The sequence below is a fragment of the Podarcis raffonei genome, chromosome 12, assembly GCF_027172205.1.
Source record: "Podarcis raffonei isolate rPodRaf1 chromosome 12, rPodRaf1.pri, whole genome shotgun sequence".
In the NCBI taxonomy this organism is placed as follows: Eukaryota; Metazoa; Chordata; class Lepidosauria; order Squamata; family Lacertidae; genus Podarcis; species Podarcis raffonei.
Genome location: NC_070613.1, coordinates 39,202,553 through 39,217,872, shown reverse-complemented (window position 1 = coordinate 39,217,872; position 15,320 = coordinate 39,202,553). Strand labels below are relative to the sequence as shown.

The 15,320-nt window shown below is 40.4% G+C and overlaps 1 protein-coding gene across 15 annotated transcripts in view; it reads left to right on the top strand.

Annotated features, from left to right (window-relative positions):
• The window catches only part of SATB1 (SATB homeobox 1), a 116,257-nt gene that overhangs the window by 16,356 nt on the left and 84,581 nt on the right, over positions 1-15,320 (top strand). For 5 of the 15 annotated variants that reach the window (XM_053359733.1, XM_053359737.1, XM_053359736.1 and 2 more), the window contains exons 1-2: positions 10,276-10,524; positions 13,045-13,280. The exons of 1 other annotated variant lie outside the window; for it this stretch is intronic. In XM_053359733.1, the coding sequence (XP_053215708.1) occupies positions 13,070-13,280 (211 nt within the window). In that variant the 5' untranslated portion in view covers positions 10,276-10,524; positions 13,045-13,069. Of the gene's footprint in view, positions 1-8,933; positions 9,551-10,275; positions 10,525-11,249; positions 11,294-13,044; positions 13,281-15,320 lie in introns of those variants that run through there. 9 more of the 15 variants (XM_053359739.1, XM_053359741.1, XM_053359740.1 and 6 more) reach the window with 5 other exon arrangements.

Genomic DNA, 15,320 nt, shown 5'->3' with positions numbered 1-15,320 from the left:
AGGAAAATGCTTTTTCTTCATTTAGTCCATTTATTTTACCAGTAATCTAGCTTTTGTGTAACATGATCCACATTCTGCTTATTAAAATAATGTATTGCATATAAAGCGGTTAAGAGTGTGAGCTGTGTCTACTCAGAAGCAAGTCCCTTCTAGTTAAATGCTGTTTACTTCCAGATAAATCTGTAAAGGATCTGCCTTATTGGTGGCAGATACACAAGAAAGGAATTTGCCACTACAATTAATTACAAGCCTGGAGAATTTACAGCAGTTTTCATTTCATAGAATGCTCTCAGAACATAACAAAGAGAACATAAATGCAAAATTTGTGTGATCACTCTGAGAGAGATACAGCTTTCTTGTGGTATACCCTACTGAGAATATAGTACTGAGATTACAAACATGTATTGCTAATTAATACCATAACCCCAAAGCTTTGTATAGATGTTAAAGTGGGTGTTAGGAAAGGGCATGACTCGTTGGTTAGAGAACATGCATGCTAAAGGTCACAGGTTCAATCGTTTGTTACTCCGCAAAGGGATGGGAAATCTCTCTTCTGACGACAGAGCTACTGCCAGTCACTGTAACCAGTTCTGAGCCAGATAGAGCAATGGTCTGACTCAGTGTAAGGAAACTTTCTGTCTTTCTACCAAGCCAGCTATGGCAGCATGTTTTCTGTGTTAAGTGGGGTAGCACTATTTCATGTGCAATATAAATGTTAATATATTTATTAACATTTGCATCAGCTGCAATGTAAATGTTAAGAGCAAAAGTTATAAACTGGAAATCCAAATTCAAATGGTTGTTTGGATTTCAGCTTTTTGACCAGCCAAATCAAGCACTTTCCCAGCCATAACCTCTCTCCGTATTTGTGTGGGGATAAAATGCAGATCTCTCTTACAAAATTGATATAAGCATTACTGAAAATAATGTGAAGGGCATTTAAGGAAGCATTTAAGCAGTTAAGGATTTTTTTACGAAATTGCTGAAGACCCATCTAAGGTTGACAACAGGTACCAATGTATCTGAAAACTTCTTAAGATTGTGCATTGCTGAGTTTTCCCCAGTTGCACATACATCTGGGTCTGATCATCTCTCATTTCTGTGCCACACTTAACTTTATGTGACTCAAAATAGCGCTCTAATCTGAGCAATAATTTGCTAATATAATAACTTGTAAAGCCAATGGTTAAGAAAGAACCTGTTTGATCAGAAAGCAGTTTCTAACTGTAATTGCAACTATTAATTCCATACAAATCAATTACAATGTTGTGCATCTTCCAATATTCAGATCTGTATTAACAAGTATTTCTGAAGCCTTCACATTTTCTCTACAGAAATGTGCTGATACCATCATTGTAATGAGTGGTATTCAACTAAGTTTTACTCAGAGTAAACCCAGTGAAATTAATAGCCCTAACTTAGCCATGTTCATAAATTTCAATGAGTCCAATCTGACTGAGTACCAGCAATCAGTCACAATGTCACTTAGGGATATAGCACTGTTACATTTGGCACACAAATTTTTGTTTTACCCTTTAATTTAAAGGTATGTATGCCTCGATTAATACCTGATCAGATGAACAAATAAAAATAACTGATAGTTTATGTATTTTCCATACTTTTCCAAATAGCCAGCTGAAAGTAGAAACCCTTTCCATGTCTGATTTCAGTGTATAAAATAAAACTAGTAAGTAAGATTTGCTTGCATTGTGCTGGAGTGTTTTCTGTTCTCTATTTTGATATAAACTTCATGCCCTGAGTTCTAAAAGTAAAATAAAAAGTAAAATTGGAATTTACTGCTGGGGCTTCTAGGAGGAATATTTTGTCCTTGCTATAAGCTAAAGAGATAAAGAAACTACCAGGTGCAGGAACAGCTCAGTGATAGGCTGCAAAGAAACACAATGCAATGACTGCTTACAAATAGTATACAAGACGAACTATTCCCCCATCCATTAGTTTCATTTAGTTAATAAAATTAATATTTTATATAAAGTAACACCCCATTCCATTATACCATAGCAAAATATGATTCCACGTGTACACCAATGTTTTCTAAGCCATCTATCCATAGCCTCTTTAAAAATATAAACACACACCATTTATTCTGAAATTTGTACAGCTAATGAGTATGTGCACCCTTGATTTAAGATATTTTCCTCTAATAGCCACGTCCCAAAACTTACTCAACCAGTCTTTAATTGCCAGAATATTGTGTTTCCCACTTAATTTGGCTAAACAAATCTTTATTGCCACCAGCATGAGATGGATCAAGTCAATGATGTTAATTTTGATTAATATTTTTCAGAATATAGCCTAATAATAGTAATACAGTGGGTACCTCTTGTAGCACCATTTGCAGGGTGGGATCTGTAGAGAGCTTTGACCCACGTTGTGGCAGGTTCCTAATACTGATCCAATTCCCGATCCACAAGAGGACCTCTTCTTTTATTCCATGATTACTAAACTTTTTAAACCAGATCACCTCTTTCTATATGCTTGTTGACACTCTTAAGAAAAATTCTAAAAGGTCCATGAGAAAATATTTGTCCTTGTAGAAGCCATGCTGAGTCTTCTTCGGTGAGGCTTGTTCTACATGCTTAGTTATTTTATCTTTAACAATATTTTCCAGTTTTCCTAGGGCAGTCATTAAGGTAACTGGACTGCAGTTTCCAGGGTCCTCTGCCCACCCCACTTCTAATCCCTTTTAGAAATTGATGTTATATTGGCTACTTTCCAGTCCTCAGGTATGAAAGCTGATCTGAGGGACAAGTTATATATTTTTGACAGAACACCAGCAATTTCACATTTCAGTTATTTGGGAGAGCTCTCGGGTGGATGCCATCTGGATCTGGTGATTTGTCAGTTTTTATTTTATCTATTAGGCCTAGAACTTCATTTTTCATCCCCACTATCTGCCTCAGTTCCTCAGATTTAGGCCCATTAATTTCATTGCGTCTACTTGGATATAACCCATAGATTCTCATTTAGAATTCCTATGTCTACGTTTCCATACCATTCAGTTTGTTTGCATTCCAAGTTTTAGCCCATTACAGAGAAGCAATTTGTGATATGGAGGTATATGCATTTTTAGAACACTAATATTGATTGCTTTTGATTGATATCTGTTTATCACCATTTTAGGTACTACATAATTTTTTGTTTCAGGTTCATTACTTTATCACAGTACTCTCTTAATTTATCCTTAACCATGATATTCCAGGAAAGATACCTAAATTGTTGTATGACGATTCAAAACAACAATGAATCCCTTTCATTATGATTTGGTGATTTGAGTGTTTACTGTTAAAAGATTTTAACTGTATCCAACCACAATCTGGATACTTTTAAAAGTCTTTGTCAAGGACTGGATGTGCTTGACATATGCTTCCATGGTTGAAATCCTATTCAGAATTCAGATTAATGAATGCAAAGGACACAAAAAGTCTAACTGGTCACCTATTTTAGAATGTGGACATCGTTTTAGAGTTGATTGAGAAATCGCTTAAAGTTGTGTACTTGGATTAAAATCAGTTTAATTTGGATTAAACAAGTATAAATACAGGTTCAGATTTTTAAATAGCTTGCTGATTACATTGTAAGAGGGTGATATCCAATTGTGGCTGTCTTCCAGTAGAATGGACTTTTGCTGGTGCGATAGGACTTCCCTTTTCCCCTCTCTCCCGCATGAAACAGTATACCTAAAATCTAATTTTAAGCCTTTGGGACTGTTCTGAACCAAGTGGTTTGTGAGCCACCTATTTATTCGTGGTATTAAATGCACAGATATTGTCTTAACTAGCTTGTGGCCTGTACTCAAACTTCAGTGAAGTAATTGTCTTAACTCTTAAAGCTAATGCAAGTAGAAAGAGAAGGCAAACTAAGAGCAAAGTTATTCTGGAGTAGTGTCACTGGTGTCCACAAGACTGTATTGGATGAATTGGCTTAAAGAGTACAAGCTTGGGGCTGATTCACATTCATGCATATTTATTTTATCTATATTAATTCCCAGTATACAGCCTTGCATCCAAATCTCTCTAGATGTTGTACAATAAGATGAATAAATTGGCCATTTCAATTAAAACAAATAGAAATACATGCATAGGACTGGAGCAAGGACATCAAACCTGCAACTTTATTATCTAAAGGACTGAACAAACAGCCAAACTTTCACCTGATACCTGAAGGTCAACCAAGTGAGTGGTAGATGAATTTCAGGTGGAAAGGAATTCCAGGGCTATGGTGGCACCACACACAAAGAAGGCCCATTAAATGTCCTCACCAAATTAACTGCTGCCAGTGGAGAAACATTGAGAAGGGTCTCCCTGGATAATAATAATAATAATAATAATAATAATAATTATTATTATTATTATTATTTATTTATTTATACCCCGCCCATCTGGCTGGGCCTCCCCAGCCACTCTGGGCGGCTTCCATAGAAACCAAAAATACAGTAAACTATCACACGTTAAAAACTTCCCTGAACAGGGCTGCCTTACGATGTCTTCTGAATGTCAGGTAGTTGTTTATCGCTTTGACATCTGCTGGAAGGGCGTTCCACAGGGTGGGCGCCACTACCGAGAAGGCCCTCTGCCTGGTTCCCTGTAGCTTTGCTTCTCGCAATGAGGGAACCGCCAGAAGGCCCTCGGCGCTGGACCTCAGCGTCCGGGCAGAATGATGGGGGTGGAGACGCTCCTTCAGGTATACTGGACCGAGGCCGTTTAGGGCTTTAAAGGTCAGCACCAACACTTTGAATTGTGCTCGGAAACGTACTGGGAGCCAATGTAGGTCTTTCAAGACCGGTGTTATATGGTCTCGGCGGCCGCCCCCAGTCACCAGTCTAGCTGCCACATTCTGGATTAGTTGTATTTTCCGAGTCACCTTCAAAGGTAGCCCCACATAGAGTGCATTGCAGTAGTCCAAGCGGGAGATAACCAGAGCATGCACCACTCTGGCGAGACAGTCTGCAGGCAGATAGGGTCTCAGCCTACGTACCAGATGGAGCTGGTAAACAGCTGCCCTGGACACAGATTTGACCTGTGCCTCCATGGACAGCTGTGAGTTAAAATGACTCCCAGGCTGCGCACCTGGTCCTTCAGGGGCACAGTTACCCCATTCAGGACCAGGGAATCCTCCACACCTGCCCTCCCCCTGTCCCCCAAAAACAGTACTTCTGTCTTGTCAGGATTCAACCTCAATCTGTTAGCCGCCATCCATCCTCCAACCGCCTCCAGACACTCACACAGGACCTTCACTGCCCTCACTGGTTCTGATTTAAAAGAGAGGTAGAGCTGGGTATCATCCGCATACTGATGAACACCCAGCCCAAACCTCCTGATGATCTCTCCCAGCGGCTGCATGTAAATGTTGAAAAGCATGGGGGAGAGGACAGAACCCTGAGGCACCCCACAAGTGAGAGCCCAGGGGTCTGAACACTCATCCCCCCCCACCACTTTCTGAACATGGCCCAGGAGGAAGGAGTGGAACCACTGTATGACAGTGCCCCCAGCTCCCAGCCCCTCAAGACGGTCCAGAAGGATGTTATGGTCGATGGTATCAAACGCCGCTGAGAGATCCAGCAGAACTAGGAAACAGCTCTCACCTTTGTCCCTAGCCCGCCGGAGATCATCAACCAGTGCGACCAAGGCAGTTTCAGTCCCATGATGAGGCCTGAATCCCAACTGGAAGGGATCCAAATGGTCCGCTTCTTCCAGGCGTGCCTGGAGTTGTTCGGCAACCGCTCGCTCAATCACCTTGCCCAAGAATGGAAGATTTGAGACTGGGCGATAGTTGGCCATCGTGGCCGCATCTAAAGATGGTTTTTTAAGAAGCGGTTTAATAACCGCCTCTTTCAGCGGGTCTGGGAAGGCTCCCACACGGAGGGAGGGATCTCATACACGGCTCATCACCGGATAGTCATTAGCTGAACTGCAACATAATAACAGTTCGTGAAATAATGCAAAGGGATGCAAAAGCATGCAATTGCTTGATCTGTGGTGGGTGCAGGTAATCACTTGCATGTGTTGGGGATACTGAGTGATAAAGATGCATGTGTGAAGTCACCAGCAATAAATATTGTGTGTCTCTGGGCAAGCCTACAAATGCACTGAATGTTAAATTATTCCACCTTCAGCTGCACTCCTTGAAATAACTCTGTTGTATAACACTGTTATGTTTCAGGCCCCATGCTCTTTATTTCTAACACAATAATCTATTCTGTGCATTGCTAGCTGTTATAAATATTTTATACATTTCACCCCATTACCATTTTCTGCACACACACTTTGGTATTTGTGTTTACTTCAGTAGACGTCAGCCTATATTTCTCTGTGTAACTTTGATGCTTTGTTCTGGTGTTATAGTAAGGTGTGGGTGCGTTTAATACACTTGTTTTTTCTGAGCATTTACCAATTTGTACTTTTTCTGTGTTCAAAGTTCATAATACTGCATTTTTCATTGTGCATGTTATGAAAGAATCATCTTCCTGTTGCCTATTTAGGAAAACTCCTTAAGTTTATATGACAGCACCCTCATTTCTTGTTTTTTAAAAATACATTTGCATTTGAGGTAACACAAGTAAAGATTCTGCCAGTCATACACATCAATTAATAATTAGCCTGATCCAGAAGCTAATTATGTTGCTGTACTTGGGTTAAAGAATGAAGGAGTAAGATGAAAGTATCTTGTATTTCAAGTTGCCTGGCTTAACTGGTCTCTGGATCACAGCCAGCATGTTTGTGAACTTGTATTCCACCTCACCCCCTATCATCAGTATATAAGCATCTATCCCATTGGATTGTTTGCAGACTGTTTCTTCCTATCTGCCAGTGTGGTCTTCTTCCTTCTCTAGCTGGTACAGCATGTGCACTATAGTGCTCATAATTATAATTATTATAGCTGCAAATAAATAATTTACCACCTTCTGTACTTTTCTGTCCCTAAGCACAGGTCTTCCTTCCACCAATGTGGAAGGTATACTAAATTCCATTTCAACCAGCGACCAATAGCTTTTCTAACTTGGAAAGTGTTCAATACCACATTTTCATGTATTTGACTGTTCACTATTATTGTGAATTTATTTACGTGAACAAAGATAAACAGCATTAGACATTTTTTCTAGGTTATTAAGGATGACTATGTCTGCCCAGTTTCATACTGTCTTTGTACTATTGTTCATTTCCAACTTTTCATCACAAACGGCAGTATTCAGTCGTTCTCTCTGTTGGATGAATGCAGCACTGGGACAGGATGACAAGGGTCCTATTCTTGTAATATTCTTTCACCTTTAAGGAGTTGTTTTAATGCTCCTCCGCCTTCACTTTCACCCCTCCCTCAGTGCAAAACAAAAATTGAAGTATATGAAGTTCCTTACACTGTCAGATCATAACTCCTGTGTCGTGGTACCCTGTCCATTTCCCCCATTTAATAGAAAAAGACTTCAAATGTCAACTTAACCTATTGTAGCCAACATGATTTACATCCAAATAAACATGCTTAGGTTTAAGCCTGAAAGTTATCTTGGTTAATCCATTTTTATTACTAGGTTTCTTGCACTTACAGTCTGCAAGACACTTCATGTAAGATACCTGTCACCTTAACTATGGACAGTATCACTATTTACAATACCAGACACAGAAGTACACTGGAGTCTCAATATGGAATGACTCCATTGAATGACTGCCAATTGTTACCTTTTGACATGTTGCTAAGGACCCCCTACAAATGGGCGCAATCTGGCTTTTGCTAGGCTTGTAGACCCCAGCCCTAGAGATCCGAATTATTCTGCTTGTTAGTGGCACGCTCCCAAGAAAAGCATCTTCAATGCAACCTGTTCTTTGTGCAGAACTACTTCCATGGAAATACAACGCAGTGCACACGTATCCGTGTTTACAACAGGCAACGTTGCCTGCCCAAATGTAATATTTGCTTGGAGCCGGGTCACCTGAACTGGCATGTAGACTGCAGATCTGCTGATACCCTGCCAACTTTTCGAAAGGAGAACTTTCACCTCTAAGGTTTCCCCCCCCCTTGCCCCCGCTCCCAAACAAGAGTATACACAGGCGCACTACATCCTGTCTCCCTCGCTATGGAACCATGACTGCCAGCCATATGCTTCCATGCCTCGCAGGCACCTGCTCTCCCTCTCACTCTTCCCCCCCCCCCCCGGTCCCCGGCGATCTCGCTGCCCGCACAGATGCCCGCGTTCTTCCGATTCCTACTTTGTTTCCAAGTCTGTTGAGTGCGCTACCGGAGTTGCCTCCCTTCGCCTTTGGCACCCGATGGGCGTGCGTGCGCCCTTGCCCTCTCCTGCTTAGGTCATGGCTGCTACCGGGCTGATGTTGGGAAGTCTCTCTCTCTCTCTCTCTCTCTCTCTCTCTCTCTCTCTCTCTCTCTCTCTCTCTGTGTGTGTGTGTGTGTGTTTATCTCACGGTTGCAAGACTCTAGTAGCGCCTGCTGTTCCTTGTTTTCCCTTCCCCGGCTCCTTGATTCCTCTTCCCCTCTCCACAGACTCTCCAACCCCTGCGCGCCCTCTCTCGTTGCGCAAGGAAGGTGGCCTCCGCTTCTGCCGCCGCCGCCGCTGTTTTTGGCCTGTCCCTCTCGCCAGCCCGTTCCGCACTCCCTAATCGTTTTCGCCTCGTGCAGCTGCCGGCGGCATCTCTTCCCCTCTCCCAGTTTTCGCATTGCTCCCTGTTATTCTGGGTATTGTCTGTAATAAATGCACAGCCGCCTCACACTAATCAAGCTGATTACAAATTCTTGCGCGCCCTGTGCCGGAAATCGCACACCCCTCGGCTCTCTCTTTTCCCCTCCCTTTGCCTCTCTCTCTCTCTTTCTCCCCCCCCCTCACTTTTAACCCCCTCCCCCTTCAGCCTTAACCCTCCAGCCCCCTTTTTTAATCCAATTCCCCTTCTAGATGTCCTTTCTCCCTTCCACCCCCCTCCCGTCCCAGTTTACTCCACCGCCGCCGCCGCCACCTCCTCCTCCTCCTGCTTGTCTCTGTGTGTCTCTCTCTCCCTCCCAGGACGCGTCGGATGATCCGGGGCCGCCGGGGAAGAGCTCCAGGCAGCAGCAGGGAGGCTACGTCCTCCTCCTGTCTTGGGCTGTATACATATTTTAAAAAAAAGAAAGGGGGAAAAAGCCGGTGGCCCTCGGTGTTATTTTGTATTAAAATGAGGAGGAGGAGAAGGAGGAAGAAGCGGCGGCGGCGGCAGCAGGAGCAGAAAGCAATAGAGGAAGGAGCAGGAGAAGGGACGGCGGCGGCGGCGGCAGCAGCAGGAGCAGGAGGAGGAGTGATGAGTCAACTAATAATTTAATGGGGACAGAGAGAGAGAGGGAGAGCGCGAGCGAGCGAGAGGGAGAGCGAGCGAGCAAGCAAGCAACGAACGTCCGGGGGACACACACTCACACACACACACGCAAACACGCAGACACACCACCCTGTAACATCCAGCAACAACCACCAAACCGGCCTAAATAACCATAATAGCCAGCCGAGGGACAACAAGAATTTTGAAAGCTCACAGGATTTATTTTGTTATTACTATTTGGGGTAACCTGATTTTCCCTTCTTGCACCCTCCTCTCATCTTCTCTCCCCAGCTTTCGTTTCTCCCTAAGTCTTCGGAAGTAGATTTTTATTTTATTTTATTTTTTGAATTCTCTTCTCCGAAGTGATTTTCTTTCTTTTTTTTTTACTTTTGGTGGTGACTGTTTCCTTCCGCTCCCCCCTCCCTCCCCAAACGCAATCTCTCTGGGTTAATGAGGAAGGAGAGGCTTTCTGCATTATTATGATGGTGATTATAAAAAAAAAACCCGAACAGCAAGGACAATAGTGAAACTGAATTTTAGTGCCTTTACTGGAACTTTTCTAATATCCTTTTACGTTTTTTTGCTATGTTTCTTTTTCTATGGAGGGTTTATGCAGAAAGTTTTTGGATTAGTTTTTTGGGGGGAAGGGGGAAGGGATGTCTTTAGCTTCTATTTTTTGTGTGCCTGTGTCTTATTAGAAAATAATTGTAAGGGACAAGATCAATACATTTTCTGTTTTCAGAAATATTAGGCAGAAGAGCTGTTTCATTTCCTCCCCATCTTCATTCTCTGATTTACACTTTTTTTTGAAAGCAGAGTTAGACAGGTTACCACTTATCTCAGTTTTACTTTTCTTTTCCTTTAATAGAAACTTTTATTATTGGGAGTATTACACTTGTCTGGTTAATTTTTTAGACTTTTTCATTCCCCGTTATTGGAGAGACTACAATACATTAATTGGAACCTCTGCCCTCTCCCCCTCCCCCGCTTCTTGCCTCCCCCTCCCATGGCTGTGATGCTTTGCTTATGTGTTTCCCCTTCCCCAGAAAAATAGAATTTTGGGAGGGAAGTATCCTCCAGGTTTCCTTAATTTTTTTTGATTAAAAAAGGACTTAGGAAACATCAGACTTGAGCTTCTTCCTCCTCTTCAAGAGATCGGTGTGCAAAGGAAATCTCCTTTGTTTCCATTATTTATATGCTGTCAAGTTTTGAAGTGGTGAGTTTCAGGTCTTTTTATAAAATTTCGCTCAAAACTGCAGTGTTCCTGTTTCTAGATAGTGTTTTGCTTCTTTGTCTCTTTAAAAGGTCACAGTGAAAGCTTGGCCTGGATTATGACAGCCATATGGAATGGATAAGAACAGAGCCTCTCTTAAATGTGATTAAGGGGTTTTATCTGGAGAGAGGAGGAGGGGAAAGAGAAGAAAGGGGAGGGGGCTAACTCTCGAAGTGTTGAAGGTATAATACAATACTCCATTCTCCTAGAGGAAGGATGGCTCTGACAGCTGAGTTCCATTTTTTTAGAAGAAAAATGCTTAGAATGTCATATTGCTATGTTAGTAGTGCACTTAGGAAATTGTACCTTGAAACTAATGTTTGTGCTGGAAACTTGTGCATAGAACAAATGCTTGAAGGTGAAACAGGCAGAAGCTTTTGGCCCTGTCATCTTCAGAGTTGCTATAGGCAAACCATGCTGACAGTTGCTCATTACTATTTCAGGTGGAGGTTTTGATGAACTTTAGCATAGAGTTCGAAATTAGTAAATTAGGTGTTTTATGTGCACACAATCTTGCTTTGCGACACAAATCTTTTTACAAGGTGGCTGAGCTAAAAGGATGCATAGTGGGCGGGTCTTCGAAGTCCGATTTAAAACAACCTGCTCCATGTGTTTAGGCAATATACATTAAATGAATTGTAATCTTATCACTTTTGTTGGTTGGGCAGGAGGGAATGGCGAGCTGGCTTGTGATGGCTATTCTTTCTAGCAGGTGAGTGTTAGTTTTTAGAGAGTGACAGGGACTTGCCTGTTTGAGTACAAGAGAAAAACTAGAATCTCAGACAAAGTGTTCTGGTGAAGCACTACCAAATGGTATAGATGTTGGTAATTTAGATGTGCAGTTTTGGGTTAAATAGCAGTTAATGTAATGAAAAAGAATAATCTTGATTAAAAAAAGTGATTAAAGTAGGCATATTTATTGTTAATGAGACTCATAACCAAAAACAGATGGGACCACAATCAACGGTAAACCTTTGGTTCTCAGCATGTCACCCTAGAGTGTAAGGATAAATAACCATTATATTCTAAACTTTATAGTTATTCAGCTGGCATTCTTAAGGTTGCATCTGAACCTTCAGATAAACACAGTCTTCATGCAAGACAAAGCAGTGTATGATTAAACAAGAAACAAATTACAATAGGATATACAGCATCTTCACCAAAATGAAGATTTCGTCAGAACTGGAGAAGTGTAATTGATTTATTCTACATTCTGTATTCACAAGTCTATTTCTTTCTATTTAATTGTACCTTCCCTGCCCCCATGTTTGAGTGTTTATGCTCAGTGGTGTAAGTACTGTTTCATAAATGACTGGTCACCTGTTCTTAGAGATCATACTGGATATATATATAATAAAGCAGGCATTGTAGATAAACCTTAATTAGGAAAGGTGGCAGAGACCATATTTTAAAGTAAGTATTCATCCAGAATGAAAGTATCATCGAAACCTTTCACACATTTTCAAAGGAGTCAACAGCTTCTTTCCCTCTCTCTGTGACATGTCAGTATTAACAGTACTTATCTGTAACTTTTACTGTGTATCATTGAACATGACGATTTAAAAACGAATTAGCAATCATGGTGAATTAAAATTTCAAAAGCAGTGGTGTCTGTTTCAGTACTGAATATACCGTAAGTTGTATGTAGTTTTGTTATTTCATTTCACATCTCTTGTGAGTGTTCTAATATTTATCCAAAATGTATCAGGGATTTCTTTAAGTACTGAAAGGTTTGTAATATGATTTCCCCCAAAAGTTGTGATTGTCCAAAGAGACATGTTTTTTCCACGTGACTTTTATAAGATGTGATAGTTGCCCTAGCATTTCTTAACTCTGCTGTTGAATATGGAAAACACATACCTACATCTTTTTATTTGTTGTCCATCAACCTAATTCCTATGTTTAAAAAGTTAAGCTACATAAAAGAAATTCCCAGAGACTGTCGAGCAATGGGAACCTGGGTATTTTTATATATTAAAAGATACGTATGGATGTATCATATTACTAGTTTGATCTGTTGCATGCCTAGCTGAAAGTCTTATCCTCTTTATTCCTAAGGAGAAAACAATATACGACTTCTCTTTATTAAACAGAAATATTTTGATAAAGTAAGAAATTTGGGGCAAAAGCATAACCTTACAACATACACCTGAGAGACCTATAGCAGTGGGTATATTACTGTGTGAATGCTACTTAATCAGTCACACCTACTATTCTCACTCTTGAATTCTTAAGATACAAATGCTGTAAATCAGTTAATGTATTTAGTAGGCTTAGAAATTCCTAAGATTTTGAGATAATTTGACAATGAAGCAAATTTCCTGAGAGTGTATTTTTCTTTAAGGTACATATTTAATATTATGTGAACATGCTATACAGATGTATCATGTACATGTGTAAAGCTGCCTACATAAAACTACGCACGCGTATACAACACATATATATTTTTTTAAATCATGGCAGGTGATCTTTAGAGGCGGGACTGAGTATGGATCATTTGAACGAGACAACTCAGGGGAAAGAACATTCAGAAATGTCTAACAATGTAAGCGATCCGAAGGGTCCACCAGCCAAAATTGCCCGCTTGGAGCAGAATGGGAGCCCGTTAGGAAGAGGAAGACTTGGAAGTACAGGAACTAAAATGCAAGGAGTGCCTTTAAAACACTCTGGACATCTGATGAAAACACATGCTAGAAAAGGTAACACAATAATTCTGAATATGGAACATTATTTTTTTTAAAAAAAAAACCAATATAGTGTCTTTTAGAAGAAACATATTTCCAAGATTTTTTAAAAAAATAATTTGTATTTCAGTACTACCTTTCTGTACTACGTGTATCTCATCCTGGCATTTGGAATGTTGAACTGTATTATTGGGTGGAGCATTTTTATGGGTGGAGTCCTTTTTAATAGGGGAAAAAAGACTCCTTACCTTCAGATTACCCATCTTGTTGAGAACCTAGTACTACTGCTACCAGTCAAAGATAACTCTTGTAATAAGCTCGTTCTGTGTGGGGCATTGAGCAAAACACTTTTATAGCTTGTGAATTAATAATAGGTTCTTGAAAAGCCAGATTTCTCCTCCTACTCTTGACAAGAGTCCAAAATTGGAAGGTTGACTGCATTTACTAGTTGGCTTCAAGAAAGTGATGCAAAGCGTTTTTGGTGTTCAGTGGAAAACTCCTTTATGATGACCATTTTTCGCACTTTGTTTCCTTAAGTACAATTCATTACTGAGCAATGAACAACTTGGGTGTCATATTGTTCAATGACTGGTTTGCTGTAATTAGACGTTCTCACAAGAAAGAGACACTTTTAGAGCCGGTGACTGATTGTGGTATGTGTGTGTCTGCGTTATGTCTTGTATTATGAATATTTTAAAGTAAAATTAATAGTATACATGATTTTTGGGGATCATACACAACAGTCATGTTAATTTATATCTAAATGTACTGTATATAATTTGGCTTTTGTTTTAGCACTCCTTTTCTCAGTATAATTGCTACTAGTTTATAATTCAGATTTCTTATTGCATTTACTAAGCAAAATACAAAATTTAACCAAGACAATTAAACACAGAGAGTTAGAAGGCAATGGCATTTCATTCTGATGCATAACATTTATCATACAATCATTTATTTTTTCCTTGGATTGGCGAAAACAAAGAATATATTGATCTTGGAATGAACAGACACAGCAGTCCGTATTGTTAGATCTGTATCTATTAAAAATGGAAAAACAGCACTTCAGCAAATTCTTTGGCCTCTGCTCATGATTACCCTATTTATTGATTGTTTGCCAAGAATGTATGCATCTTAAGAAAGCCAGGGTAAGGCATTAAAAATATAATTTATTGCTGCTTTTTAAACAGAGTGCATTAATATTATGCTGTGAAGCACTGGGGCTATATAAAAAAGACTTTCTGACGCCTGCAAACATATAAGTTCCATAAATTCCTAAATAGGAGATTTCAGCTGTCTCTGGTATTATGTGATATTTGCACAGCAAACTTTAATGCCAGGACAGTTTTAGACAAGGATTCTACAGACTTCTCTGCTTCTTATGGCAGACGTGCTGTTTACATAGACTCATAAACCTTCGGCAAAACCTCTAACACTGCCTTCAGGTTTAAATCATGCTGTATTTTTAGCATTGAGCACTGACCAGTGCTTTCCCCTTTAATACTAGAAGGTTATAAAGTTGCTGCACTTGGAGATCTTGCCAAGTACTTGCAAGAGTGATCAGCTAGCTGAGATTGTGGTCTCCTGTCTAGCATTTTTCACATTTAATAGAAGGGCACTTGTGACAGGTTGTTGAGATTTAACATCTGTAGTCAGATGATACCTTTTGGTAGCTACAGGGGGATATCAAAAGAGTAGTCAAGAAGAGGCGCTGCTTCTTTGAGAAGGGCGTTTGTGTTTTAAGTGCTGGAGCTTGCAGGCCTTTCACACAATAACAACACTGACTTTCCCATTATAATACAAAATACCACAATAAATCTGTATTTAGCACCATTGGGGGTAAATCCAGGGTGCTTTAGTTGGGAGGCTGTCTACTCCCCCCCCCCCAAATAATGTAATTTTCTTACTTTGCGGTCAGTAGGAGGGAAGCATAGAGTAAGCACAAGTTGATACTGTATTTCTAAAGCATGCAAAAATCTGTGCAGATTCTGCAGTTAGGCTTTTAATAGTTGTTCCAATCCCATCCAGTCCCCTACTCCCATGCTTTGTGTGTTTGGG